The following is a 27,858-nucleotide window of genomic DNA, read 5'->3' as shown; positions in this document are numbered from 1 at the left end:
ATGTCATTCTAGTTATTACTAAATGAAATGTCTATTACTTGAAAGAATGTCAATTGAATGGAAATCGGTTGGTTAACTTGAAAAAATGCCCAAATTGTATAAGGACAATGAAAAAAAGATTAGTTATTAAAGCAGTTAATTGGCTGTATGTTTAATTTTATACAGACATAAAGTTGAGTTAGACTAAAAAGTAATTATGAAAGTGCAGTTTTTTTTTGTTTTCCCTAATTTTTTTGAAGAAAAATTTTAGCCTGGAGATGAAATTACATAGGTTAATAGAAACTGACAGCAGCATAAAATGAGCACACTCAATTTTTTGCCTTTATTATGTAACAAGTTATTAACATTCAACTCATTAGCAAAAATATAAAACAGCTATTATAGTTCTTAACAAGTTTGTAGAATTGAGTTCTGTACAAGGATTTTTGATAAATTTGTATGCATGTTTTACTTTTTGTGATACATTGAGGACATAACTAATGTATAATTTTTTATAACCGTATTCATTTCCTAGATATGAAGAAGTAGTGGCTTTGTTGTGCTTCATTGTTTTTCATTATTAAATGTGAATTGTAGTTGTTCATATATACTATCATATGAAAAATAAATGTTATGTATAATACCCATGATTAATAGTTTATTTATAGCACAATCTACAAATACAAGATCTAAATATGACGGTATTAAACGATAATTAAAAAAAAATTTCAAAGTAAGCAGATCTGCTATTAAATCTGTTTCTTAAAATTTCATGAAAATTGTTTTAAGAATCATCCTATCCTACTAAATGGCATTTGTATTAGTGCCTGTGTTGCGTCCCCCTTAGCTTAGCACCGGATTGTACTGATCACAAGCGGAAAATCCTGATTCATAAGTACATATCTTGTGGTGGTCAGGTGTATATAATTGTTATATTATTATATATTGATGTACTGTATATATACCGATATATATGTTGCAAATGTGATGAATGGCTTAAAGAGTGGGGTGCAAACACGCATAAGAAAAAATTGGCGAAAACATCAAATTTTTAATTTGAAGCTATGAATTTCACATAATCTTACATATCACCATCAAAGCATTTTAAGACCGATACCATTCTAAAATTATTTTTTACCTTTTAGTGCATTTAATTTAAGGATGATGTTTTAAATTTTTTTTTACATACTTTTTATTTATTTATGTGATTGTTTGTTTTCATAAAATAATGAACTGTAACCAAAAAGTAGGCATCGGAATGTACCGATCACTAGTGGAAAATCCCGATTTGTTAGTATCAATTTCTAGAGTTAAATTTCTAATTTATCATCGTTGTATAAATTTTCATAATTCAAAAAAACGTTTAACACGAGAGGTAATCAATTTTGGACACCTAATCCTATTCTGAGATGCTGCCTGCCAGGGCCTAGCTGCAGAGGCAGCATGCCCTGCAGCTCGTTATAATAATTAAAATGAAACAAATTTTTGAAAATAATACAGGCTTTTTTAATATTCATATTTTTACTGTGCTTTAATGTGCAGAAAATAATAAAATACTCCAAATAAAAAGTGAGAGAAAAAAATAATTTCAGTAATTTTCTGAGTTGTACATTTTAACTGTTTATATTATCATGTATTATTTTATTTTAGTTGATTTGACTGAGATCCATTCAACGCTAAAGCATATCATGAAATATCCTGCTTTACCATACTGGCAAAAGCACGTAATGTTTCATACAATATTGACTTATTAATATTGTCGTGTGACCAGGATATTGAGAGACTAACAAAAGCAAATGCTTATATAAATACAATTTATTAGGTTAAGAGTATAAGAAATAAGACAAATCAATAATAATAATAATAATAATGAACAACAAACAATAATATTAAGAATAAAAGTAATAACAATTACAACAATAAAAATAGTAATAATAATAATAGCAAATAACAACCAGAACAATAACAATAATAATTAACAAATTACATACAAATTAGTATTTCAAAAGACAGGATCTGTTTAAAGGTAGTTAAATCATGAAAACCAGAATACAGTCTCATTGGCTAAAGACGTTATAATGACTGCTAATACGAGGGTTATTTTTTTTTCAAGGTCCGATCGGTCACAAAATTAAAACCACAGTGAAAATAAAAAAAATTTTATTTTTAACAAGCACTTACATAGTTACGCTATTTCTCTACATAGTTGCCACTCCGATTTAGACATTTGTCGTAGCGTGGTACTAACTTTCCAATACCCTTGTCATAGAATGGAGCCGCCTGTGTTTTCAGTCATGTTTCTACGCTGGTCTGCAGCTCAATGTCTGTGCCAAAATGTTGTTCTCCTACCCAGCGTTTCATGTGAGCAAAGAGGTCAAAATCGGATGGAGCCAAGTTCCCGGGCTGTATGGTGGGTGATCAAGCACTTCCCAATGAAAACGCTGCAGGAGCTTCTTTGTTACAGCTGCAGTGTGCGGCCGAGCATTTTCATGGAGAAAGACAATGCCTGATGACAACATTCCCCTCCGCTTATTCTGAATTGCCCTTCGTAGATGTTGAACAGTCACGCAGTATGAGGCTGCAGTGGTGGTCGTGCCACATTCCATGAATTCCACCAAGAGAACTCCATTCCAGTCCCAGAACACAGTAGCCATACACTTTCTGTTGGAGAAGGTTCGCTTGAACTTCTTTGGTTTACTGGGAGAATGAGAATGCATCCACTGTTTGGATTGTTCTTTTGTTTCTTCAGTTTTGAAATGGACCCGTGTCTCATGTCCTGTGACAATTTTGTTCAAAAAATCTTCTCCTTCATTGTGGTAGCGCTGGCGAAACTTTAGGGAGGCGTCCATTCTCATTGTTATGTGATGGTCGGACAGCATCTTGGGAACAATCTCACACACAGTTTGCGGTACTGAAGTCTCTCTTTCACAATCGTGTAGAGTGCTGACCTTGAAATTTCAGGAAAAAATCACTCAACACAAATTGTGAACCGACAATTTTCTCGAATTGCCTCATCCACTCGCTCAACGAGATCATCGGTTGACACTCGCTTCCTTCCCTGACCGCCTGCCTCATGAACATCTGTACGTCCTGCTTTAAAGTTCCTGCACCATTGTCGTACTTTGCTGTCACTCATTGAAGTTTTACCATAGACATTACTTATTTGTCGATGAATTTCAGCTGCATTACACCCCTCAGCCTGAAGAAATCGAATTACCTCACGCACTTCACACTTGGCGGGAGATGCTGTTGTTGTAGACATGTTTATGTGCTAGTTGCGTGTTGAGAACTAAATGAAGTGGCGCGGCGTGATTGAAGGCCATACTAGAGACGCTGCGTAACACATATGCGCAAAGGTTCATCTGATTTTTGCGCGGGTTTTTATTTCCTGACCGATCGGACCTTGAAAAAAAATAATCCTCATATTAACACCTAGTATTGCATTAATAACAAAATAAGATTAGACAATTCTAAGGTTCATATAATTCCATTCACTGCAAATACCTTTTCTATTTACAATAGAACTACCCTAATGATTTATGAATGAATTTAATACTTAATCACTTTCACTTATTATCTACCAATAACTCACTGCACAACTTCCAGCATTCACCTACTGTCCACAGTGGAATGCATATGGTGTCACTTTACTTGTTGCTACATGCTGACTGATAACGTGTCACACAATTGTGTCAAACACAACTTGGAGCACATCTTGCGTAATCTTGTCTGAACAGTGTTTGTATACCATATTCAAGTGTGAGAATTCTCATCATATTAGTATTCCTTTGGATTCCTTCATAAATATTTTCTCATACTTTCTTCTTAATTAGAAAGAATCTGTACTCAGGTCTGTTATACTGGTCTTGTTACTATATTTTGTTTGAACTGTTGCTTTTGTTTTACTTATTTTTGTCATCAAATAAGTTATATAAAAGGTTCATACAAAGAAATAATAACATTTGGCTGCAATAAACTGAAAAACTATGATAATTTTAAAAATATTATCTTTGACTATATTTTTTCCTTATAGAGTCCTCATTTAAAAAGATATGAGATCATGCTTGCTGGTTTTCCTATTTTATCACAAAAATTCATCAAGTTTTGCAACATATTCAGCCCTAATCTTCCAGATCAGGGCTGCATGGTGAATGCTTAGATATTTATCCACCAACTTGATTTATATTTAACTTACCTTCTTACTTTATTTATTAATACCTTCATTAACATGTGTTTCTCTTATTTATCTAAATTACATTAAATTACTACAGGGTGAACTTTTCTTGTTTTTAAAAATTTGATCACATTCTAAATTTTACATTGTAAAAATATCTATGACTAGTTAATATTTTATTTGTTAAAATATTCCTGTGCAATAACTTACAATGAAAAGTAGTTTTCTTGTTTTAAAATATGTTTCTTGAATTGTTATAGACAATTGTTACAGTAATTTTTTCACAAACAATGTTAAAAGGTTTTCCAAGCAATCAAATATAAAAAATCACAGAACATGTTTTCAGGCCAATTACATATAAATAAGTTTAAAAAAATCTGAAATTTCACTAAATTCTGTTTAGTTTCAGTTTTTCAGTTTTATTATTAACAAAGATTCATGATCCCAATTACTGCAGTTAATTTGTCATAAATTGTTACGTAAAAAACATTAGTACAAAGAGAATTAAAACATTTATGTGGTTGAAATTGTCGCCAATAAAGGAAAAAATAACAGTGAATTGGACACTTTTTATTTACAGACATATTTAATGTGCGGCATACAGAGGGATTTTAAATATAATCATTTTCAAACTTACATGGATAGGCATATTCATCTTTGTGTTTCTGATAACTTGAAATTTTCAGAATAGGTCATCCTGTAAAAATTACCACATGCATTAACTTGGTGTTAGCTCCGTTGTTTGGACTCTCACCATGATATGATTTTAAAAAAATTAATAATAATAATAAATTTGCCTAATATTACAGACAAACTATAAATAAAAAATATCTGTAATATTGTATTCATTTAATGTGTAAAATGAATTTTTAAAATATGATTTTAATTAATGTTGTATATTACATTAAACAACTTGATTTCTTAAATGATAAAATAGATTATTATTTAATCATTAATTTAACATGTTAAAATTAATAATATGATTATTCATTTATATAAATTTATCAATTTAGGTTTTTAGTTAATATAAAATAAATTTTGTGAATATTTGCTATTATTAAAACTATGAACCATTAACAATCAAAATCAACCAATTTTTAATGTAACATTGAGCGGATGATAATATTTAAGTTTCATAAACCGTTTTTATTAGTTTCTTTTTAATACTTTTAATTTATTTTTCCATTTTTGTTCTTGTGAGTTTCATTCTTTGTAATAAATTAGACATTTTAAATTGGTTCTTATTTTGTTTAATAATAGTGGTAAAAATATTAATTATTTGTTCATTTATCTTTTGATTTTTTTAAAATAAAAATTGACATAAAACTAAATACTAAAACACAGATCTATTGTTGGTAGTTTCATTAGATATATTTTCTGTCAGATACTACTAGAGATTGAAGATATGAAGCAAGATATTTTAGATATAATTTTTTGTTATTTTTAATCATTATATTTTGTTATTTATGTTAATGTGAGAAGTAAGTTGTCTTGAATTTTTTATTTCTTTTTGTCTGACAGGTTGTCCAACTACTCCAGTCAGAGGGCTCAATAGAGACAGGGATGGCCCGAAGTCAGTTCCAGAGGATAGTGAAAACTGTACTGAAATCGTAAGTAAATAGGTGTTTTAATTATCAGATTGTTATTTGTGTATGTGTGTGTGTGCACAGACATTTTTTTTGGTGGGGGTGTTGGTGTCATCATTATATGCTTTTATTAAATTTAAATTGCATTTATACTGCATATTGATGAACTTTTTGGTACATGGTGTTATTTAATGATAATGTTCAACCCAATGTACTTTCGTGGTTAAAAGTGACCCATTCGGGTATAAAAATATGTAAATGTTAACTTTTTTTTGATTTTTTTAGTTAATGCAAAAAATAGTATTGAGAAGTTCAGTCTCATGTTTTTATTTTATAATTTTTAATTATCTGTCCCCTTTTCACAGCCTTTTAAATAAACATTGCAGTACTAGTCTTCTTTTTCAGTGAATTCTTCAAAAGAAAATTTTTTTTAAGTTGTTTGAGAGTTATCTCTCGTATAAAACAAGGAAATTGAAAAAAATCATTTTGTGAATAAGTCATATATCTTCAGTTATTATCAATAATAACTTAAAGGACTAATGGAGAAACAATGATAGATTTGCAATTATTGTTCTATGTAACCTAAGTGTTGGTTTATTATTTTACTTTTAATTTTATTTAATTTTTTAATAATTTTTTTTATAAGTATAATAATGATGAAACAAAATTAAAACACAGTTTAAATTTCTTTTGTTTTTACAATTATAAATACTTTATTGTTAGTTTAGTAGAATGTGTTTTACCTTACTTAAATCTGGTCAGTTGTTTGCAATAATTACAGAATTAGCCTTATTGAACTGCTGAGTTCCCTAGTTAACAATAATTCCCTAGTTACACTGTTAATTGCTTAAAGCAATTATTATAATATTTATCCAAAAGATAGTTGATAGAGGCCCATTAACAAGATTTAATTTGCACAACAGTATTAAGTATTTGAATCCAGTATCTAGGTTATTCATAGGTCTATTAATGTTTTAAAAAATGGCTGTTCATAAATTATCTAGAAAATAGTCATAATTATTATTCTGAAATCAAATGAAACACTTCAAGTAAATGTGTAGTAGACCGCCCATAATTAATTAATGTAGTTCATCACTATGAAGCAGTTGTAGCAAAGTTGCCACTTAACTGACCAAGAAATCTCTATACAACAGTATTCTTTAATGGTATGAAATACTGCTTGATGGAAACTACCTCCTTTACATGGTTGCTTAACCAGGATGTCCTACGGAAGTGAAAATTGTGTTGTATAAAGGGTAAATTGTACTGAAAAAAGCCAATAAACACTACCACAAAAATCTAGTACACTTGTAGGTTGAGAATTTGCATCTTACAACCAAGTGTTACAAGTTCGTATAAGAAATTGAAGGTTATACCGTGTAGGCTTCATCTACAGCAGTTCTCTCTATCACGTGATAAAGAAGTATCTGATCTCTTTATCTAACTGAAAAAATGGTTTGAGGTTAATAATAATAACCTAATAATGGTTTGAGGTTAATAATCCATCTTTGTAACAAAGGAACTTAGTGAATGTTTGGATTGGTAAACTGTATCATTAAGGCAATCTGAGATAACAAAACTTCCCATGCAGTAGTTAAAATATGTTCAGTATCCGAAAATGGATGTTTTTGTGCAGTTTCAATGGTTGATGTATACACGTGATTTTATTCTGCAGATCCTAGTATTAGAAGAGTGTATAGTACTTACCTGTGTTATGGAACTTTGGTTTTGCCATAGCCTAATGAAGGTAAGAATAATTATATCTGTCAACAAGAAGGCTGTTTACTGTATTAATTTTATAGCAAAGTGGACTGTTACTGCAACAAAAACTTGTCTCAACATCAGATTAGATTCACTGGTTAAAAAGTGCAACCACAAGTAACTGTTCGTAGGAAAATTCACTAAGAACATTATCCTACTGTTGTCACTCAGCTGATCTTACTGAATGTTGCCACTTTATCACTACAGCAGTGAGCTGTGACATGATCACATGCCTCTACGATGATGAACACATTGGGAATTTAGTGTCTCTTTTATACTTATATGGTAATTACAAAACTGATTCAGTTATTGTGCTGACTTAATAATAATAATAATGAAGTCTCTACCATCAGGCACAACATGAAGTAATTTTCCACATTATTATTTATACTGAAGGTGTTAATAGACTAGTTAAGCTAGGTTGTTAAGAATAACAGTCTAAGTAACCTCTTGTTTAGTTGAATCTCATCTTTGTTGTTCAAACCGATTTATTTGGTCTTAAAAACTTAATACATTCTGAAAATCCTCTTTCATTAATAAATAAACAAATTCAGTACAATACAGAATTGTTCTTAGCAATTTATTTTAATTATGTACAAACTTCTGAAATTGTAGAGATGAGTATTTAAATAATGCTGAATGTTTTTTAAATTTATATAGTTTATGCAATTACTAGAATATTAAAACTGTGTTTACCTTAACAGGGGATGGTTTATTTGACTTTTTTGTTACCATTGACCATTGTTATTTTTAATCATAGCATGAAAGGTATTTTTTCAGAGGAATTGTTTTTGGAATAGACACATGAGAAACTAGGTTCTACCGTTTGAAAAAAAGAGGTATTCCATTGATTAGAGTTTTATGACATTTGTTGTTTAGTGCACTAAAAATGTAAAAACAAAAAAAAATTAATCACATCAGTCAATAAATTACTCAACAGTTACAAATTAATCTCATCAGTCGATAATTTGCTAATCACACAGTTGCTCCATGCAATATTTATGGAATTTGTTGTCCATAAATGTTGTGATTTAGGGAACTGCAGTTGTTAAAGTAGTTCTGTTATATAGCGCGAAGTTGTACCCAAAAATTAATGGAATTTCATGTATTATTAATAATTAGTCCAAATTCATTTATTACCTTATAATTTTGATTTTCTTTACATAGATAATATTATTACCCAAATCTGTGCCAATTAGATAATGGCATTTTATCATCTAATACCACTTAAATGCTCTTGTTCTTTATCTGAAACCTCAGGATCTATAAATCCTCTCCTTCTTGTCCCTGTTTTCATCCTCATTTGGACTGTGAAAAACCTTTCACATTCCAAAATAAGTAACTATGAATGATAAGAAGGTGCCTATCATGTTTAGAAAAGTGTTGACTTATCATCAGATAAGTATAGTTAAAATTTCATTTTCATTAATAGCAAGATGCACCACTGATTAGCAAATATTAGTTTAACCTTCATTAATTTGTGTTTTTTGTTATTTAATTTTATTTGAATTATTCAAACTACTTATAGAATTCATTATTATAGCTTGATCATTAATGGCTTCTTTGTTATTCCTCTAATCTTAATTGCCATTGTTTAGAACAAATTTTATATGTACATTCACAAAACTCTGCTGTTGTTGTTTAAACACCACCAAATTTATATGGAAGTACTTTTATTTCTGTAAACATGGATCCATTGAGATCAAACAATGTGGCTGCCAAAATCTAAGCACTGCTGATTATAGGTCATAAACAAAACTTTGTTTATGATCTACCAGCTAGTTCCAGTAAATTTTGGGTATCTTCTTGTGTTTATTTTTCTCTATTAGTATTATTAAATTAGTATTAGTTGTAATTTGAAGTTGAGAATGATTAATGTTTTTTCTTACAATAATGCATTCATATGTTTATTTCTAAATTATTATTTAACTCCGTGTAAATTCTTATATTCCTGTTGCTTTTACTATACTCTTTTAGTTGTTTAAAATTTTTAGATTTGTTAATTTACTCTTAAAATCTACACAGTCTTTTCTTTTGTATGTGTGTGCACGTGCATGTGTGCGTGCACGCATATTAATCTTACTAACTCTGAATTCATATATTTGTTAAAATATCGCATTGTTTTAATAATATAAATCTTATTTTTAATACCTTCTTTTGTAATGTATATTTTATATGGCATGATTTATAGTTTGAACACTTTGAAAGCATTCTTCAATCCGAACAAGATATAGAATAAGGTATGCAGTACTTTTTTATGCTTGGATCATTACAGTTTTACTTTTATGAGAAATAGATAATTATAAATAAAAGCGTACATTGCAGTGTGCATATTCTCAATGCTTTATTGTATTAACTGTTCACATGTTTGCAATTTAACTAATTAAATTTCATTGCTACTGTTAATCTCTGTATAAGTCACCAAAAAATATTCAAAATAGTTTTTTAAATATGCTTATCACCTATTAGTTAAATGAACTGTTATATATTATTAAAAGTTTGTGTATATGCATATCATTTACAGAAATTCATAATTTATCTCTTAAAGCAATTCCTAAAAATCTTTTTGAAGGATACATGTCAGTAAATGTGTCACTGCTTTTGCATGCCTTCCATATCATGTAGGTGCATGCCTCTCTCACTCTTAATTTTATCATGCAAAAAATTGTTAAAAAATGTAATATACTATAATTTAAAAAGAAAGTAAACATCTTATATAACTATTAAAGTTTAAATTTTAATACAGTACTCTCTTGTCCAGTTTTTATGAATCCTAAAGGCAATTCTTACCAAACTTCTTAAAATTCCCTTGATATTTTTCATTAATTAATTATTAAATCTTTGTTGCAGAATTTCTATGAATACTCTCCAGTGGCGGCTTATAGCTAAAATTAGTGGGGGGTGCTGCTCCAGAAAAAGATTTTCTGGAACTATGAATTGCACAGTTCCATACAAAGATTTTTGTATTTTTTTCATAGACTGGGGTATGGCTACTGACATTAAGTTTAAAGATTATATATTGTACAAGTGTAAAGAAAGAATTAAATTAAAAAGGACTCATTATATTAAATGTTATCGATAATATCAAATGGAAATGTGGGGTGCTGCAGTTCCACAGTGCCTACACACGAGCCGCCACTGATACTCTCATATGAAATTAACATTTTTTCAAATTTCGTACTAATCATTACACCAGGTTATTTTTTTAATAGTTATGCAGGTTTATTTTTTAAGTTATTGCAATTTTCATTAGCATCACTATTATGAATTGTCCTTTAATATTGACTGATTAATATTGGATTTAATATAAACCTTTAACTAAGCAGTGTATTGTGAAAAAGAATTAAACCAATATTTTATTCATGATTATGTCCTGTGTAGACGGTCTACATATGTAAAATTGTAGTTTGTAACATCCATTTTACATAAGTATTGATGATGAATTAAATGTATATATTAGCTTCTTATAAATCATTTTGTGATGTAGTTTTCTGAGATGATACTTCTACTGGCAGTAAGTTCATGTAAAAGTTTTAACCCTCTAAAAGGTAGTTCGACAGAAATAAATATTTTTTTATATTTATCACATTAGTGTGTAATATTTATTTAATGTTTGTAAGTAATTTTTCAAATCTTTGTTAACTTGACACAACCATTTTTTATTACATAATGCTACTTTTTCTTTTATTTTACAATTTTTGAATATTTAATATCAGATAGTTATTTATTTACTAAAGATATGTAATAGATAATGCAGTTACAGCAGAAATGAAATATTTACCTCAGAATAGGTTAATGAAAGCCGTATCTTAATACATTTTTATTACAGCTGTTGCTGTTTCATTCCTGCTCTGGAGTTTCATATACTAGGTTTATCATTTTGTGTTCTGTAATAAATTTAATAAGTAAATATACATTAAAAATTTAGATGCTTAATAGCTACAAAATAAAAATATTTAAATTGTTGTCCTAAAATTGGTCGTGTAAACATGGACTATAAGTTATTACTAACATAAAAATGTTTTTCTAAACTGGTGTGATAACAGAATTAGTTTTTATAAAGTCAATAAATAACTTCTAAGAGGCAATGTAATGTGCTGAAGAATTTAATTTTAACAAATTGCATACGTATGTGTAGACAATGAAACAATACTGCTTACAAACAATTTTTTTTTTTGAGTAAAATATAATGCAGTTGAAGTTCAAAAATTTAAGTTAATTTGTGAGGTGGGAAACTTAAAATTTTACCTGACTTAAAAAATTTTTGTTAAAAAAGATTTATATGAAAATGAAGCTGCAGAGGATGGTCTATGTTTTAGTTAGGATGCATCAAAGTTTCCATGCTATAATTAAATAGTATTTCTTTCATTATTTTTAAGCTGCTCCGCTTGCTTTTGTATTTGTTTTCCTTGTAATGTGTCATCTTTATGTAAATTAACTTCTCATATGCACGCAGATTTTATTAGATATAATTGTTAGGAATTATCTATTTTAATTTAGAATTTATTATTGATTATTTTGTTATATAATAATGTCAGATTAAATAACAAGGAAGGATATAAAAAGGAAGATGTTTGCTACAGCTAGCTTTATATGAATATGTTTTATTTAAAATAATCTGATGAATAATTTTAATCTAATCTTTTAGTTTTTTTAACCCTTTGACCAGTTTGCTAATATAATTTCTATCTCAACTTTCACTTTGCCGGATACACTTATGGATACAATGGGTAATGTGTTAATCCTGTCAACAAATTTTGTTAATGATTCTAAACTGTACAGCTCCTACATTAAATGATAATCTGAGTGCAGAAGCCTCTTGTATCCAGGTTGCTCTGTGCTGCAGTCTAATGTTTATTTGTGTGTACATTTGATACTTGGTTTGAATTATCCCACTTTATTTTATTATTGTGCTGTTATCGAAATCTTTTGATAAAGAAGTGGCAATACATTGCAAGTAATGAATCTATCTGGTTTAAATGAAATGAATGTGTGTACGAATGTTAAATATGCGTGCATGAGTGATAAAAATGATGATATAGAAGTTTATGAACTGAATCATTCTGATCTTAATAATAAATTTGTGCAGAAAAAAAATTGTTTTATTCTTAAGTGTTTTTCATTTGTAAATTCAAAATTTTAAAACAGTATATTTCAAATTTAATAAGCTTTTGCAATTATTTTTTTAACCTACCACAGTAGTTATACATAACATTTTAAAGCATACTGGTCAAAGGGTTAATCACTGTTGAAAAATGCAAAGTTACTTCCATATAGTTAAATATACACAGTATTTAAAAAAATAAGATTCTTATGATGTACATTATAATATTAATATAAAATCTTTAATTTAATGTATAGCCTACATTTATTTTACTACCTTGTAAACATTTTTAATTGATGAAAAATAAATAATTAATTTTTGAAGTTGTATTAAAGAAAACAAAAGAACAACGATTACAATGAATACATTTTAAATAGTTCCCTGGTGTAATTACTTTTCTTTTTCATGTGAGGAATTAAATTATATAAAATTTATGATTTTGATTATTGTAGCTTTAGTTTTGTATTTTCTTTCTTCCAGTATGACTAAAATTCCGATCTACAAACGTTTTCAAATAATTACTTAATATTTTTATCACTGATAAAAACATAGTGTTAATCTCTGCACATTTCATTTTTTTCAGTTAGGGAAAGAAAAACATTTTCTTAACTCATTAATTGTAGTAATTGTTCAAACTTTTTTTTTGTAAAAATGGATTTTTAAAAATTGGTGTGTGTGTATGTATGTATACATGCGTGCGTGCATATGAAAATCTGTATTTTTATAGAACGAGTTACTTCTTTTCTCCTTGAAATTGGTTTTATATTCTTGGTAGTTTCTGTCTGTCTTGGCGATATCTGAGGGTAAAGTAAAAAATTGCAGTGCAATTAATTGCAGATGGCTTATAAAATTATTATGAAAATATAATCTTGAAGAATTATTTATTGTATTTCTTTGATATTATTTTATTTTAGCTCTTTTTTACATCATTAACAAAGAAATAGGATCTTTTATTAAAAGCATTTATGTGGTTGTGACTTATGGAATGTACTATTGTTTATCGAATCTGTATGTTTTAACTATTTTAATAAAAAAAGATATCAATATAGTTTTTTTCTTTTTGAGTTACATCAATTGTTTGTGGTCATTAGCCCCAAAAAGATACCAGTAGCACACGTGAAACTGCAACCTATTTTTTTTAGCTTTTTAATTATTGATCAAGAACTATGTATGTCTAGTACTTTGAAATGACTAAATGAATGAAGTATATAATACTTCAGTTCAAAAGATAATAGAGCCTTAGAACTTAATTTATCTATAAGAAATAATCTAATGAGAAAAAAATGTGAGGAAGTGATCACAATAGGCCCTTAAACATTTCTGATACCAGTGATGTTTTCTTTTCATCTTGTTCTTGCCTTAATCTCCTTTATTTATTTATTTTTTATAATTTAGATCTTTGAAATTTTAATGTATTGTTCTTTTTAATATTTTATTTTTTTGTTTTTGTACTTTCACAGTATTGTATTATTTTTTTACACTTCTGTGGTACAGTAGACATAGGTTCCCATGTCTCTTGGTTAGAGAACTGCTCTCTCTCCTTACCCACTCACTATCTTAGTTAATTTATATAGTTAGTTCCCCTACTTGTTTATAAAGTTGAACTTAATAAATAAATGTATGCCGCTTATTATTTTTTCTTTCATAATGTTTGTTTTAAATACCTGTAGGAAATTATGGTCTACCAAATGTAGCATTCTATGACAAATTTTCTTCTAGTTTCTGCTTATTAACATTTTCTTCTGTTGAATAGTATCTATTATAATTTTTTTTCATGTCCATCTGCCTTTGATACTTTCATTCTTCTATTAGTATGGTTCCCATGTATCTGTACATACTTTTTGATAAACATTTTTATCTTATTGCATATTCTAATAACCTTAATTTACTAAAACTTCTGGATTTATAAACAATTTTAATGTATGTTTTTTTGTTGACTGTGTAATGAAGTCAAATTAAAAAGGTAGGGACTATTTTCTTATTGATTAAGCTTAACAGAAGTATTGTTAAATTCACGTTTCTTCCTCATCTGTCCTATATTAATTATATTTTTTTAGCAATTACCATTCCATTAATGCTTTTCTTGCAATAACAAAAAAAATTTAACAAAATTTTAGTAAAATAATATTGAAATCATGTGGGCATCGTAATCGTTTGTTCTTTTGTTTTTTTTTTTCCAGCGATAAAAGGGATTACAGTATGATGAAAGGGAGAAGCAAGATCCGGAGATTCCAAGATGCCAACTCAAGTTTATTTCTATTATTTAATTTGTTATTTATATTCACATTTTATAATTCATAGCCGTTAAAATTGCTTAGCAATCAGTATTAAATCAAATAATTTAGCTATGCTTTAATTTATAAAATGTTGTTGTTGTTGTTGTTGTTGTTGTTATTATTCTTGTTATTGGAGTTGTCTTATCGTAAATTGGAAGAAGTATATGATTAATTGATGTTAAATTGTTCAACTTATTTAGCTATTATAAAAATTATCTTATAAAATTAAAACTAATTCAAATATAAAAATATATTTCAGGAAGCCTGTGTAATGTCTATATATATATATGATAGGATAAAATTTGTTGATATTACGAAGAGGTGTACTGAATTGTTTAATTAACAGTAGCGTATATATATATATATATATAAAACTTTAATTGCTACATAAAAAAAGAGAAAATGTACGATTTTATAAATAATTTATCTAATGAAGTTAAGGTACATTTTCTTTCAAATACCTAACTGTTGTTTTAACTCTACAGGTATCTCACAAAAAAATAATTTAATAATTATTAAATATCTATAAAATATCAGTTATATATTCTTTTCCTAAAATTTTCAGAATTATTTTTCTTTCAGATTCTTATTTCATGTATAACACTACTTCAAGCCACTCTTAATGACATTTTTAAAGTAAAAAATATTATTTCTATTACATAACAGTTTATCATAATTTTACATTTTAAAATCATTTTTTAATTTTAAACATGTAATTTGATAGTAGTCATTAGACACTTGCATTATCTGTTCAACCCTTTTTTTGTCACACACTATTTCCTAATACCAGTCATAACCTACCTTTATTTTGGCTTGTTTTGATTTCTTTTTCAGAGATTATAAAATCAATTACATTTTTAAAACACAGAGTTGTTTAACATTCATACTTAATAATTGTTTTTCTGTAAGTGTATTAATAATTGTTATTTATATTCTAAATTTAATAGTAAAATCTCAGTTACAATAAAATGTCAGATGAAATTAATATTTCTGCAACATTTAAACATCCTTGACCAGCAGTATCAAAAAAGTGTACGATTTTTTACTTCTACCTTTTCATTTAATAATGTGTATGAATGCCTTCTTGAAGTTGTTTAAAAGAATCTGTGACATCAAATATCTTATTTTCTTGATTCTTTTTTCCTTTGATACAGAGTAAACTTCAATTTTCATTAATTCCAAAAAGTAGTGTTAATATGAAATTTATTCAAGAGTTTATGAAATTATTCAGAAGTGCGGCAAAGATTTATTTAGAGTATTGTATTTTGAAATATCTATCTGAACTAAATATTAAATAATCTGTTCTAGATAATATATTTAAAACTAGATAAAAACAGTTGTTTTAAATATGATATGAATCTGTATCATTTTGTGTCATGTAATAAGCTTAGCTTCTCTTCTAAATCTTTGAGGATATTCTCTTCCTACTTTTATTTTATTGACTAAAAAAAAAAATTTTTATTTCATTTTTATGATTGTCAGTTACTATTTACATGTGAGGATTAGTTTCCGCATTACTTTAATATTTAGAAAGTAGCAAAAAGTGTTGTTTTTAATTTGATTTTAACAGTAGCATCAGTATTTGGATTTGTTTACATATCTTTAACAAATATATATTGTCAATTGTGTTAAAAGTGTCTATTTCTAAATTAATTACTTGTTTTCAATTAATAAAATAAAATTGATGTTATGTGTAATAATTGAGAAATTACTCTTCTATAATAAGCATATCTGTATATATTGAAGAGTATTCTAGTAGTGCAATTAAGTAGAATGCTTTTCCATGAATAATTTGTTGCAATCAGTGTAACAAAAAAATAAATAAAGATAAAAAACTTAATAAACTTCTTCACTGATCTATCTAGAGATTGCTTATACCAGAAGTTCTCCATTCTTCATATCTCTTTGTTTTCCTCATTCATCTAGCTAAATCCTACATCTTTCATTATCTAACCCTTATTCTGTAAACATGGTAATCTGTTATCACAAATTTGTTTAATATTTCTGGTTACGATTTTCCATAATTTTTAATAGTTCAAGACTTGTTAGGTTCCCAAAAAGGTGCATGTGTTATTGTTTAATTATCATCTTAAATTTTTAGTACCATATTCAATAAATTTAGTCTTCCCAAGTTTCGGTCTCTGTTCCATAATAGCCTACTGTATAAAAAAAAAACAAAAAAAAACATGATTGCTTAGAACTAAGCTGAACAGAAATAAGTTTAAACTATAGACCTTTTTTTTAAGTAAATTTGCTAAATTTAGTTTACGTATAAAAAAGTAATTCTAGATTTGAATTGTAACCTGACTCACTGGGATTTTTCTCTAAAGACATTTAAAATTATGTGTTGTTATTCATTCTGATGATAAGCAGATTAATATGATTTCTTAAGTGATTATGCCTCTGTCCTAGTGTTTTCCTGACCTCTTGTAGCAAAAAAGAAATAACTCCTTTGGTTTTCTTTTGGTAATTCATTCAGGTTTGTTTTATAGGGGTTTCCTCAGTTGTTGAGAATTTTCTTTAAATTTATTTGACAAAATCACTTTAAACATTTTTTTATTATCTAAATTAAGTCACATCATTCTGTTGCACGTAGTTATTATACTGAAGTGATTTGTTTAATTTTGTGGTCCCAGTAACAGTTGATGAATATAACATTTAACTGTTGGATGTTGCTGTTTTGTAAAATATTTGATTGAAGAAACAATTTATTACATTTTTCTTGGCTAGCAATGAAAATTCTAAGTTTAATTTATATCATAGAAATCATAATGTTAAAAAATTACCTGCATTCCATGTTCATGTTGTTTGTCAAACAAATTACTTTGCCACAATGACTAAGCAAGATAGAAGAACACAGTGTACAGTATGTAACATATGAAGATTACTGCTATGTTGTATTAGTTGACAGTAAATGCTATGTTGTTTATTTACATAGTTCAGGTGTATATAGATAAATATTTTTTAATTCTTTTATGTCAGCTAGTGTCAGTTACATGCTTATCATAGCTATACTTTTGTGTTTTCTTATTTTACATGCACACTAGAGTAAAAAATTATAAAAAAATAGCTTTAAACTTATTTATAAATTTAAACTGTTTGTACATGCTTGATGCTGTATTGTCATTTTTATTATTTTTGTGCTGTGAATATCACCATTATTTAAATGAAAAGTTGTTTATCTTTTGTAGCAAATTTATTTTTACTAAATAGATCTTATACATAAGTATAAGATAGTAGTATTGCATGTATGTGGGTTCAAATGAATCAAAAATATTTGATAATTCATTAAAAAAATTTTTTTTAAATATAATGCTTCCACTTTACCAGAAAGACACTTCATTACGTATCAGTTTTAAATTTCAAACTTGTTTTATTCATATTTTTATATGTGTTTACTAAGTGTGAAATTTTTTTTTAATTTATATAATAATTACTGCTATTTTAATTACATTACTAATTGCGCTATGTATCCACATAGAAAATGTTCATGTATTAATAATTAGGTTTTTATCACATCAAATATATTTTATCAATATATCAAAGACAAAAGTATAAAAACCGTTTACCACCAAGAGTACAGAATTTAATAATGCTTCTTACTTTATGCTTATTATTTTTTAATAGTGCTTTCGAGGTTTTCCATCATCAGTTAAACTTTTATTTTTTTTTAAATTAATAAAAATTACATATTTTTATATGTTATAAATTTAATGTTTGATTTGAGAAAATAAAGAAAACTAACTGATGATGAGAAAAAAACCTTGAAAGTGCTATTAAAAAATAATAAGCATGAGGTAAGAAGCATTATTAAATTGTGTACTCTTATTGGTAAATGGTTTTTACACTTTTGTCTTTTGAGTTATTAGTGCAAAGGGGAATATGGACAAATACAATAATAAAAGAATTGTTTTTGCTAAGTTAATATATTATATATATCATTATTAGTGTATCTAGAGACCTAGATTATTTTTATAATTGTATTTTTTTTTTGTATTTTTATTTTAATGAAATGTACTTATTGAGAAGTAATTACTTAACTGTTTATATAATTTATATATTATAACAGTTTTTTCATAGTTTTTCTTGATTTTGAAACGATATTGTCTTTTTTTATTATATATATACATTGTCTTTTTTTTGTAATGCCCAGTTGTTTTTTCTATTGTTACTTAGGAATTTTGTTAAAATTTCTTGATTTATTTTTCTTATGCTTCAAGATTTTTTTACTTGTAGATCAGTGACAACTGATAACATTTTTTTATGATCCAATAGTTTTTTAATGTGTTTCATAGAGGGGTTTTTGGGAGTGTTCATAGCACCTTTGACATAAATCTTGCTTTAAAAGGTAAATACAATCACTATGTTTTATATAATAATATTTCATTATTTACAAAGGTCACCTCTCTAAATTTTAATTCATCTCTTTATTTTTTATATTAATATATTTTGTAATTTTTTAAACAAAATTGCTCTCTCCCAGTATTTATATTAAATTTTGTTCAAATTAATTAATGATCTTATTGTTATCATTCTGTCATTTTGGTATTATTAGGAGTTACCAGTTTATTTTTCCCTTTATGTGGTTTTATTTGATGTAAAGTTATCACTGTAAATTTGTAGGATTATTGTGGTTTGCATGCTGTTTTACTCTACATAATTATACTATAAGCTATGTTTATTCTACTTTTATTATTTGCGTATAACTTTGGCCTGTTCTCTATGTTGAAAGTAGAATATTTTTTTACATATCAGCACATAAATACTCCCACTTTACCCTAAGAAAATAATACTATATTTGCTGTAGAATATGCAGCAGCAGCATGGCATCATAATCTTTGCTGCTGTATATATCACAACAGCAGCATGGTTTGAATAGACCTCTCCAGCCTTAGATGTCATGATGACAGCAGTGAATCTGTTATTGGAAAGTCTGTTCATCAGTAAATTTTGTCCTCCTGAAAAGTATTAAAATCACATTTATGTCTTCATAAATGTTCTTATGATTATTGAATCTTTTATATGTAACAGCGTTGTTACTGCTTTGTATTGACACATTACACTATTACTTACAAATTTTGTTTTAAAACCATTTAATGTAATTATTTTAAATTAATTGATAATGCAGGTTGTTTACTGTAGTAAAGTTTTTTTTTAATTTTACGTATTTATTCTATATGAATTTACAGCTGTAGTCTTGGACAGCTTTTAATTCTTATATTCATTTTTTTTATGAAAATAAAATTAGGAAGGGTCATTCTTTGATAATGTAACATTTAAGAAAAGCAGGTAGTTTTTCAGTTAGTCAGTAAGTATACATTTGTAATTGTTGGTAAAATTCTTCATAATAGACACACTTTCTTTGTAATTCAACATGTTTGGAAAAAAATGATCAGGTCTGTAATTAAAAGAGTTTTTCTGTATGAAATTATAAAAAATAACCATGATTTAAGCAACTTTTTTTTTATCGATTTCTAGCGAAGTTGTGTTCACATGCATGTTATTCAATGAAGGCAATTCTGTAAATATTTCTCTAACAGCATTCAAATGAAAACCCTTCATATGAATGAGCCTGCAGTAGATGCAAAAGTAATCTGCAAACATCTTATTGTGCTATTAGGTTTTTATGAAAACATTACTTTTGTTATGAAGAAGAGTTTAATTGTCCACATACATTACATTATTTATGAATGATTCCCTAACGCTTTATTAATTAGAAAGTAAAATTATCTTTAATTTTAAAGGTTAATGTAAACTGTGGTGTTACATAAAACAGATTTTTGTATCATTATGAATAATTATGAAAGATTACATTTTGGATGTGTTGACAACCATTATATATTTGTAGCAATAAAATCTAGTAGTATTTTGAACCCTAACTAAAGTGTAATTTTTTACTTATTGTGCTGCTCAGTCAACGTTGATTATTAGACATATTTTAGGTGTATTTGTCATTAATAGTAAATCTAATAATAACGTGAATGTTTATCGTAACACGTACATAGGTTTTGTTACTAGTTTTTCTATGATGTAAAATACAATAAGTTATGTAACAGTTTTTTCCTATCTTCAATAATAAAGTTCATCTATGGGTGCCATTTAGCTATGGGATACATTACAACGAAAAAGAGCACCCAAAACATACAAATGTTTAAAATTTGTTTTTTACCCATTCACTGCCAGTGAAAATAACTTAACTGACATGCCAGCTAATTTGTTTTTAACTGGCATACCAGCTAACAAAATGGAAAACATAATTTCAAAAAATAAGCACTCCAAATTTATTAACTCTTCTGAATAACTTTTCTAAAATTACTGTATTAAGTTAGAAATAACATTTCTAAAATTATTACTTTCTGTGGCTGCTTTTAAATAATTATTTCTTTAAAAAAAGTGGTCTAAATATCTGTGTGTATATCAATTGCAGTAAAATTTGTGACTTGAAGAATATACCAATCCAACCATGCAAAAAGTATAATCCATTGTTATTGTTTTGAACTGAGTTCAGTTCATACAGCATTTGTTTAAAACTGGGTAAAAATATTGTTTTAATATGAAAACGTTTTGAAAAGCATTACTGTAATCACTGTTTATGTTACATGGTGCTGAAATATGAAGTATGTATTGATATGCCTTGGGCATGCATATATTTATGGCATGTTTGACATATTTTTCATTTCACATCAGCAATCCAATAAAAGAGTTGTTAAAATAAAAATTTGGCAGAATGTTTCTTTCTGTAATTTTCTACTCCCTTGCTAGTGGCACCTGAAAATCGTTCAGTGAATCTTTTATTTATTAATTTTTTTTTCATTCTCCAGAAAATATTTAATAGTACGCCTTAAAATATGTATAAGTTTTTTATTATATTAACTTAATCTTTGTATGTATTGTAAGTATAAAAAATTTAAAAAATTATGAAAAATATGATGTTAACTTAAATTATATATATATATATTTGTAGCTAATAAATTAAATCTTCCTTTAGATTTTTTCTTTATGTTATTATTCCAGAGTTGCTAATTTTTATCATACTCACATTATTGTAACTAGTTCCATAATTATTAATAAAAGCGAATTGATTGGTTAGAATAATGATATTTAAAAGTATGTGTATAATAATTATTATGTATAATTATAATAATAATTATATATATATATATATATATATATATATATATATATTGTATTAGAGCATTCTGCACTAACTTTATTTTATTTTTACCTTTTTTTCTGTACAGATGCTGTAATTGTGTAAATTAATGTTTAAATTATATTAATACAGTTTATCATATAAATAACTTTAGTATAGTGTAATATAATTAACAGTCAGCAGTTTGCAATGGCTTCTTCCATTTTATGTGGACGATTCACTGTAGAATTTTTTTACTAATTGTTTGTAATTGTGACTATTTGATTAGATATTAAAAGAAAGATGTGTGTATCCTTTTTAATTTTGTATTCATTAATGAAAATAGTGTTAGGTTTTATGTAAATATGTTTGGTGTAAATGTTAAAATTACCCTTAAAGCTTTTTTTATTTAGTGAATCACTGTTTCAGTTCTATATTTTATTTGTATCGTACTATATATAATATATATATAACATTTTTTGATCATATTTCATTGTACAGTTTTGTAATTTTTTTTCTTTAATTGTGGAGGATGGTCTTATGTTAACATGCAGCACAAAACAAGTTAAATTTGACTACAATAAAATAATTATACTTTATTTATAATTTTTTTGTTTTTTATTTTATCATTTATTTTTATAGCTTATAGTTATTAATTTTAAATCAATTGTTTTATAAGAAAGGGAAATTAATATGATTTTAGAAATGACAGTAGATTTCATATACATGCACTTTTTAAATTTCCAGTACGTTAAATCACATTCCGTTTAAATTAATGTAATTGTGTGTTTGGTTTTTGTTTGATTTTTTTTTTATGAATTGAGCAGCAAATATAACGATATTTTTACCTTTTTTTAATACATTTTTTATTCTTTGAATGTTTTCAGAGGTACCTTCATTATCTATTACCATTTTTTTCAATGATATTAAGTTTTAAAAATTATTTTTAAATATGCATTAAAAAGTACAGGTTGGTACACCTTAGTCACCCATGTGTTTGAATTTTTATTCATGTATTCATAATTTGTCTTCCATGTGATTGAATTTTACTTATTAGTATTTATTATTTTACACTGCAGCCAAAATATAATAAACGCTTTTATCGCATTTCTACTAATTTAAATTTACATAGAAAACTGAATAGCAATTAAAATGTCAATCTAATTATGTAAAAAAAATTTTATACAGAAATAAAAACAGATATTTCTGATATGGTTGAACACCTAAAAATATTAATGCATCCTTAATAGTATAGAAAATATACAAAAATTATAGAAGTAAATAATATTATTTTTGGAATAGAATAATTAGAAAAATTTTAAAGTAAATGCAAGGTAATGAATTTTAAGACACTAAACTACAAAGTGAATTTTCATTTAAATTGGTAGATTAAATTATACTGGTTGCTCTGTTGAAAAGAATTACTATTAAATATAATACGCTATACAAAAGGTTTTGTTAAAGTTATTTATGCAGCTGTTTTTATTGTATCAACTTTTATTGTTTAACACTTATGATTCGTATATAATTTTTTTTAAAGTTCAGTTTTACAATAAAAGAACAACTGATAATTTCACCTCCAAAAATGTGAAAAAAGCATTGTTAAAAAATAACAAATTTATATATGAAAAACAATATAGGAAGATCATCCCTATATATTTATTTACTTACTGGTTAAGGTGGATTCATTAAATTGTTATTAATTGATTAATGTAGTAGTGGGGTTTAAAGCAATTTTTTTTTTAATCTTCAGTAATGCAGATGTAAAAATGAAGTGACTTTTAAAATTATGCATTTTTATTTATACTAACACAATATATATCTCTAGTATATGTGAGATTTTTAGATTTTTTTTGTTGAAATTATAAAAATTGTGGTTACTTTTCCCGTTATTATTTGAAACTAAGAATTCTTTTTTCCTCTCGTATTGGTTGGTAATGTTTAACTCCCACTTAAATCTAACTGTCTTTTCAGTCATTTACAGTTTTTCATGTTATTGTAATTCAGTTAACAATAATTTCCTAATATTTGGTTAAACCATAATTCATTATTCCAGTTTACTAATCCTTTTATTCTATCAAAAATAGAAATAATATTATTAATAAATACGCTCATCAGAATTGTATGAATTAAACATTATTTTATTTATTATGTTATATAAAATATTTGTATAGGGTTTTAGAAAAAAACTAAATCAATAGGCTTATACCACTTTAAATGCAGTGCTGTATAGTGTATATAAACAGAACTTAAAATACAATTAATGAAATCAGATAAGTTTACAGCCAAATTATATTACATTTACGGTTGGGTAAAAAAGAAAAAGTACTGAAATATAATAATTAAAACTATAATTGTACTAAAAGAAATTAATCTGACTTTACTTGTTGTTATTAGTAACAAAGTTTCATTTCAGGTTTAGCAAAGTTTCTCACTGTCAACTTTTGTTTCGTATGCTTTCATTACAAGCAGCTTGTTACTTTTAGGTATGTAGAAAGTGTATTTTTATAACTTCTTTACAACTATGTACAATAATTTTAGGTCAGCTGCAATATTATTTCAAAATTATCATTCATAGGCATCAACAAGCACTTTAGACAACACTTTCAAAAGCTACTTACTATTGCTATGATCAACATGCGAGTCATTTGGTTTCATAACCAGATACATCACACTTTTAAAAATGTTCAAAAAAGGCAAAAACGTATATTTAATTGTTAGCCATAGTTAAAAATGTGAAACTCCATTGTTATATAGGTATCATAGGTATCAATTCTGTATTTACATAGAGAATTATGGATCCCTAGAAGACCTCTATTTTCCTATAATTTAAATTATATCTTGGATCTATCTGCTTTTGATTTGAAAAAGGGGATATCTGTGGTTATGATATAAAATAAAGTGACTTATCTGATTATTAAAGAAACATGATAAAAATACAAAACTATTTATTTATTTTGTCACAAAGTAGGCTATGAATATTTTATTTTTAACATAATGATTTATTAAAATAAGTTTTTAAATAAATGCATAGTTATTTTCTACAAAATTTTGACATCCTTCTGGAACTTCTGCATAATCTTCAATGTTACCATAATTCTCGTTACTTTTCTAAGACTGTTTTAAAAAACAATAAAGATTTTAATGTTTTCCAGTCACCAAAATGTTTTGCCAATAAATTAACATCCTGCTTTTTAAGTGGAGGTATTGGTACTCCTGACGGTATTAAAGCAGGTGGAACAGTGTCTGTTATTGTTTTGCTTTTCTTACAAATACTTTAAAATTTTTCAAGTTCATTTTTTATAATTAAATTCACATCTAACTACAATATTATCTTTTTGTTTATTAAATTTAAAAAAAATCTTTTGCAGGCATTAAATGAGTTAATTGGCCACTGGCTAGGTGGTCTTAATACGTCACTACCACTTGCCTTCCAATCATAATTTATTCTACAATGAAATTACTTTCTCAAATTCTGAAAAAATTTCAGTTTATTTTCAGAATTTATAATAGTTGGGATTTTTTTTTCTCTATACAGCCAAAGAAGCGGTCTGATGGGAGGAAAGAGTGGCCTACCTCTGGAAACATGTACACAATTTTTTCAATGTGACTTGAACATTTTGTTTTAGCCATGTACATAACATTCCCATGACAAAATAAAATTTTATTTTGCCCCCACAACCATCTGTCACAAGACGAATGACTTTCACAGTCTCAGCAATGTTAATGCTCGTTAAGCAGTGAGAAATTGCTGAGCTCACTTTGTTTGAGCCTTTGTGGTGTTCATTTTTGATGTTGTCTTGTCAGCAACAGGGGGAAAAGCTTGATTTTTCTGGCAATCAACAGTAATTGTAAGAAGATCATCACGTTGTTCTTGTAAATATTTGAAAAATACTTTTGCTTTTAATTTGTGGACTTGTTTATCAAGCATGAGTTCTTGTTTTTAACTTCATATTTTTCCTGTTTAATCCGTTTGTCAAGAGAAATACAGGCCGAACATGCATCACTTTGAGAGCTTACAAAGCCAGTATTAAAGTTATTTCTAAATACATGTCTGAAGTATGAAGACTTTAGTTTCAGATTTACATCAGTTATTTGGGCATTGTAATACTGCAACAATAATGACTCTCTACAGCTTTAAAAGCCTTATGAAATTAATTATGCTGTTTTTTTTGTCTCTGTAAATTACAGATTTTCGATCCCCTCCCTTTTCCCCCCCTTTTTTCTGTTGGCATTGTCCCTGACTGATGGTGCTGTGTCACAACACCAGTTATGTGATTTTTAGATAACCTTAATGTATCCAGAAACGCTTTTTAACAAACATGAGTGTTAGTTTCTTATTTTTAGAGTAAATAAAATAATTAATAGTCATAGATTTCGGCTCTTTTTGGCCACTGGTATGTCTTAGCATTGCATCAGAATATTTAAAAATAAAACAATCTTGCTTTGATTTTAATGCAGATATCTTGCCTTCATTACAAAAAAATTTTTTTTGAAAAATTATTTGGTTTTTTCTGCTAAACTCTTCACAGTGATAGGAATCTTGTTTTTTTGTTATGCTTGCTGGTAATTGGTATGGGCGGTTCAGTAGGGCCATATCTGTAATGGACAAAAAATAATGCTGCAGTACTCTCAGAGTGGCAGTAAAAGAAAAATTATTTGGAAGGGATTGAATGGAACCAAACGACTCAAATAGGAAAATAAAGTGAAATATTTAAGAATGTAAGCAATAACACAACGTGTTTATACTGCACTACGCATGCAGACAATTACAAACATAACCTACAATACAACAAAATGTATCTGCATATCTTTGTTTTTTTTTTTACTTTATTGACTTCCCAAATATTTTCATGTTTTTTTCTTGAATTATTATTTAAATCTTGGTAAATTTCCATATTAACTGAATTAACTAAAACAGCGTTTGATAAACTGAACACATGTAGCAATACACAACACTCGATTACTCAATGCGGTTAGAGGTGTTAAGACTTAAAACTACAGCAACCCTATGTGCAGTCAGTTTGATGTATCTGCTTTTGATTCTAATGAAGAGTGACTTATCTGGTTATGGTACGAATCTGATTTCTCAGTTGAATAATACAGCGTGACTTATCTTCTTATGAAACATGTAACATATGCTACAGCTGTATATATAGGAAAGGATTGAATAAATGACATAACCTCACTTTTTTCAAAAATGGATGTATCTGGTTATGAAGCCAGACTCATGACTCATGTATAGTATTAATAAATACTAAATACTACTGAAGCATTACAGAAGATTTAAAATTTGATAAGTATATATGAAAATAAATAAAAAAGTAAAGTAAGTAAGTACTTATTAAATAAATTTAATAAATATATAAGAATTAAGTTTCTATTTTCTAATTTGAATTTTATTATATGCTGTTATGTGGTGATCAACATGTCATGTGATACATAAAATTTTTGAGTCAATGTAGGAAATCAATCTTATTTCCATTTTTTTGAGCTGGCAAGTACGTGCATTGTGTATATGATTCTACTGTTATTTTACTATTTGCGTTATATGAGAAAAGTAATTTTTATAGCTTTATTATTATTTATTTTTTGTAATTTTATTCTGTTAAATTTATAATATTTTTTAACCCTGTATGTGAGTCTACATAGAAATAAGTAGATAAAAATATTAGGATGCCTTCCGGCAAATAATTTTGTGAAACGCCTTAAAACAGTAAATATTTTGGATTAATATATATATAGGTTTTTGTGTTTTTTCTCTCATTTTTAGTAAGTTATTAAACATGTATATTTATATACGTATTTGTATATAAGTCATAGTTTATGTGCCTGTATTTAAATTG

General features: G+C 26.9%; 1 protein-coding gene and 1 long non-coding RNA gene across 6 annotated transcripts in view; one reads left to right on the top strand and one right to left on the bottom strand.

Moving 5' to 3' along the window:
* PIP5K59B (Phosphatidylinositol 4-phosphate 5-kinase 59B) overlaps positions 1–27,858 on the top strand; it is a 220,564-nt gene that overhangs the window by 170,479 nt on the left and 22,227 nt on the right. The window contains exons 19-21 of one of the 4 annotated variants that reach the window (XM_075363438.1): positions 5,675–5,763; positions 9,692–9,740; positions 14,785–15,187. In XM_075363438.1, coding sequence (XP_075219553.1) covers positions 5,675–5,763; positions 9,692–9,739 — 137 coding nt within the window. In that variant the 3' untranslated portion in view covers position 9,740; positions 14,785–15,187. Of the gene's footprint in view, positions 1–5,674; positions 5,764–9,691; positions 9,741–14,784; positions 15,190–27,858 lie in introns of those variants that run through there. The other 3 variants (XM_075363439.1, XM_075363437.1, XM_075363436.1) reach the window with 3 other exon arrangements.
* LOC142323600 (uncharacterized) lies at positions 1,790–17,772 on the bottom strand. 2 transcript variants are annotated; one of them, XR_012756132.1, is made up of 5 exons: positions 17,667–17,772; positions 11,282–11,387; positions 8,197–8,383; positions 4,791–4,850; positions 1,793–3,381 (listed from the first exon to the last, which is right to left on the bottom strand). It is a non-coding gene; the product is annotated as an uncharacterized LOC142323600 (long non-coding RNA). The 2 variants fall into 2 exon arrangements; XR_012756131.1 differs by having other exon boundaries at positions 1,790–4,850.

This window comes from Lycorma delicatula, chromosome 4 (genome assembly GCF_047948215.1).
Source record: "Lycorma delicatula isolate Av1 chromosome 4, ASM4794821v1, whole genome shotgun sequence".
Classification (NCBI taxonomy): Eukaryota; Metazoa; Arthropoda; class Insecta; order Hemiptera; family Fulgoridae; genus Lycorma; species Lycorma delicatula.
Note: the sequence above shows the minus strand (reverse complement) of the source record. Positions and strands in the feature narration are given on the sequence as shown.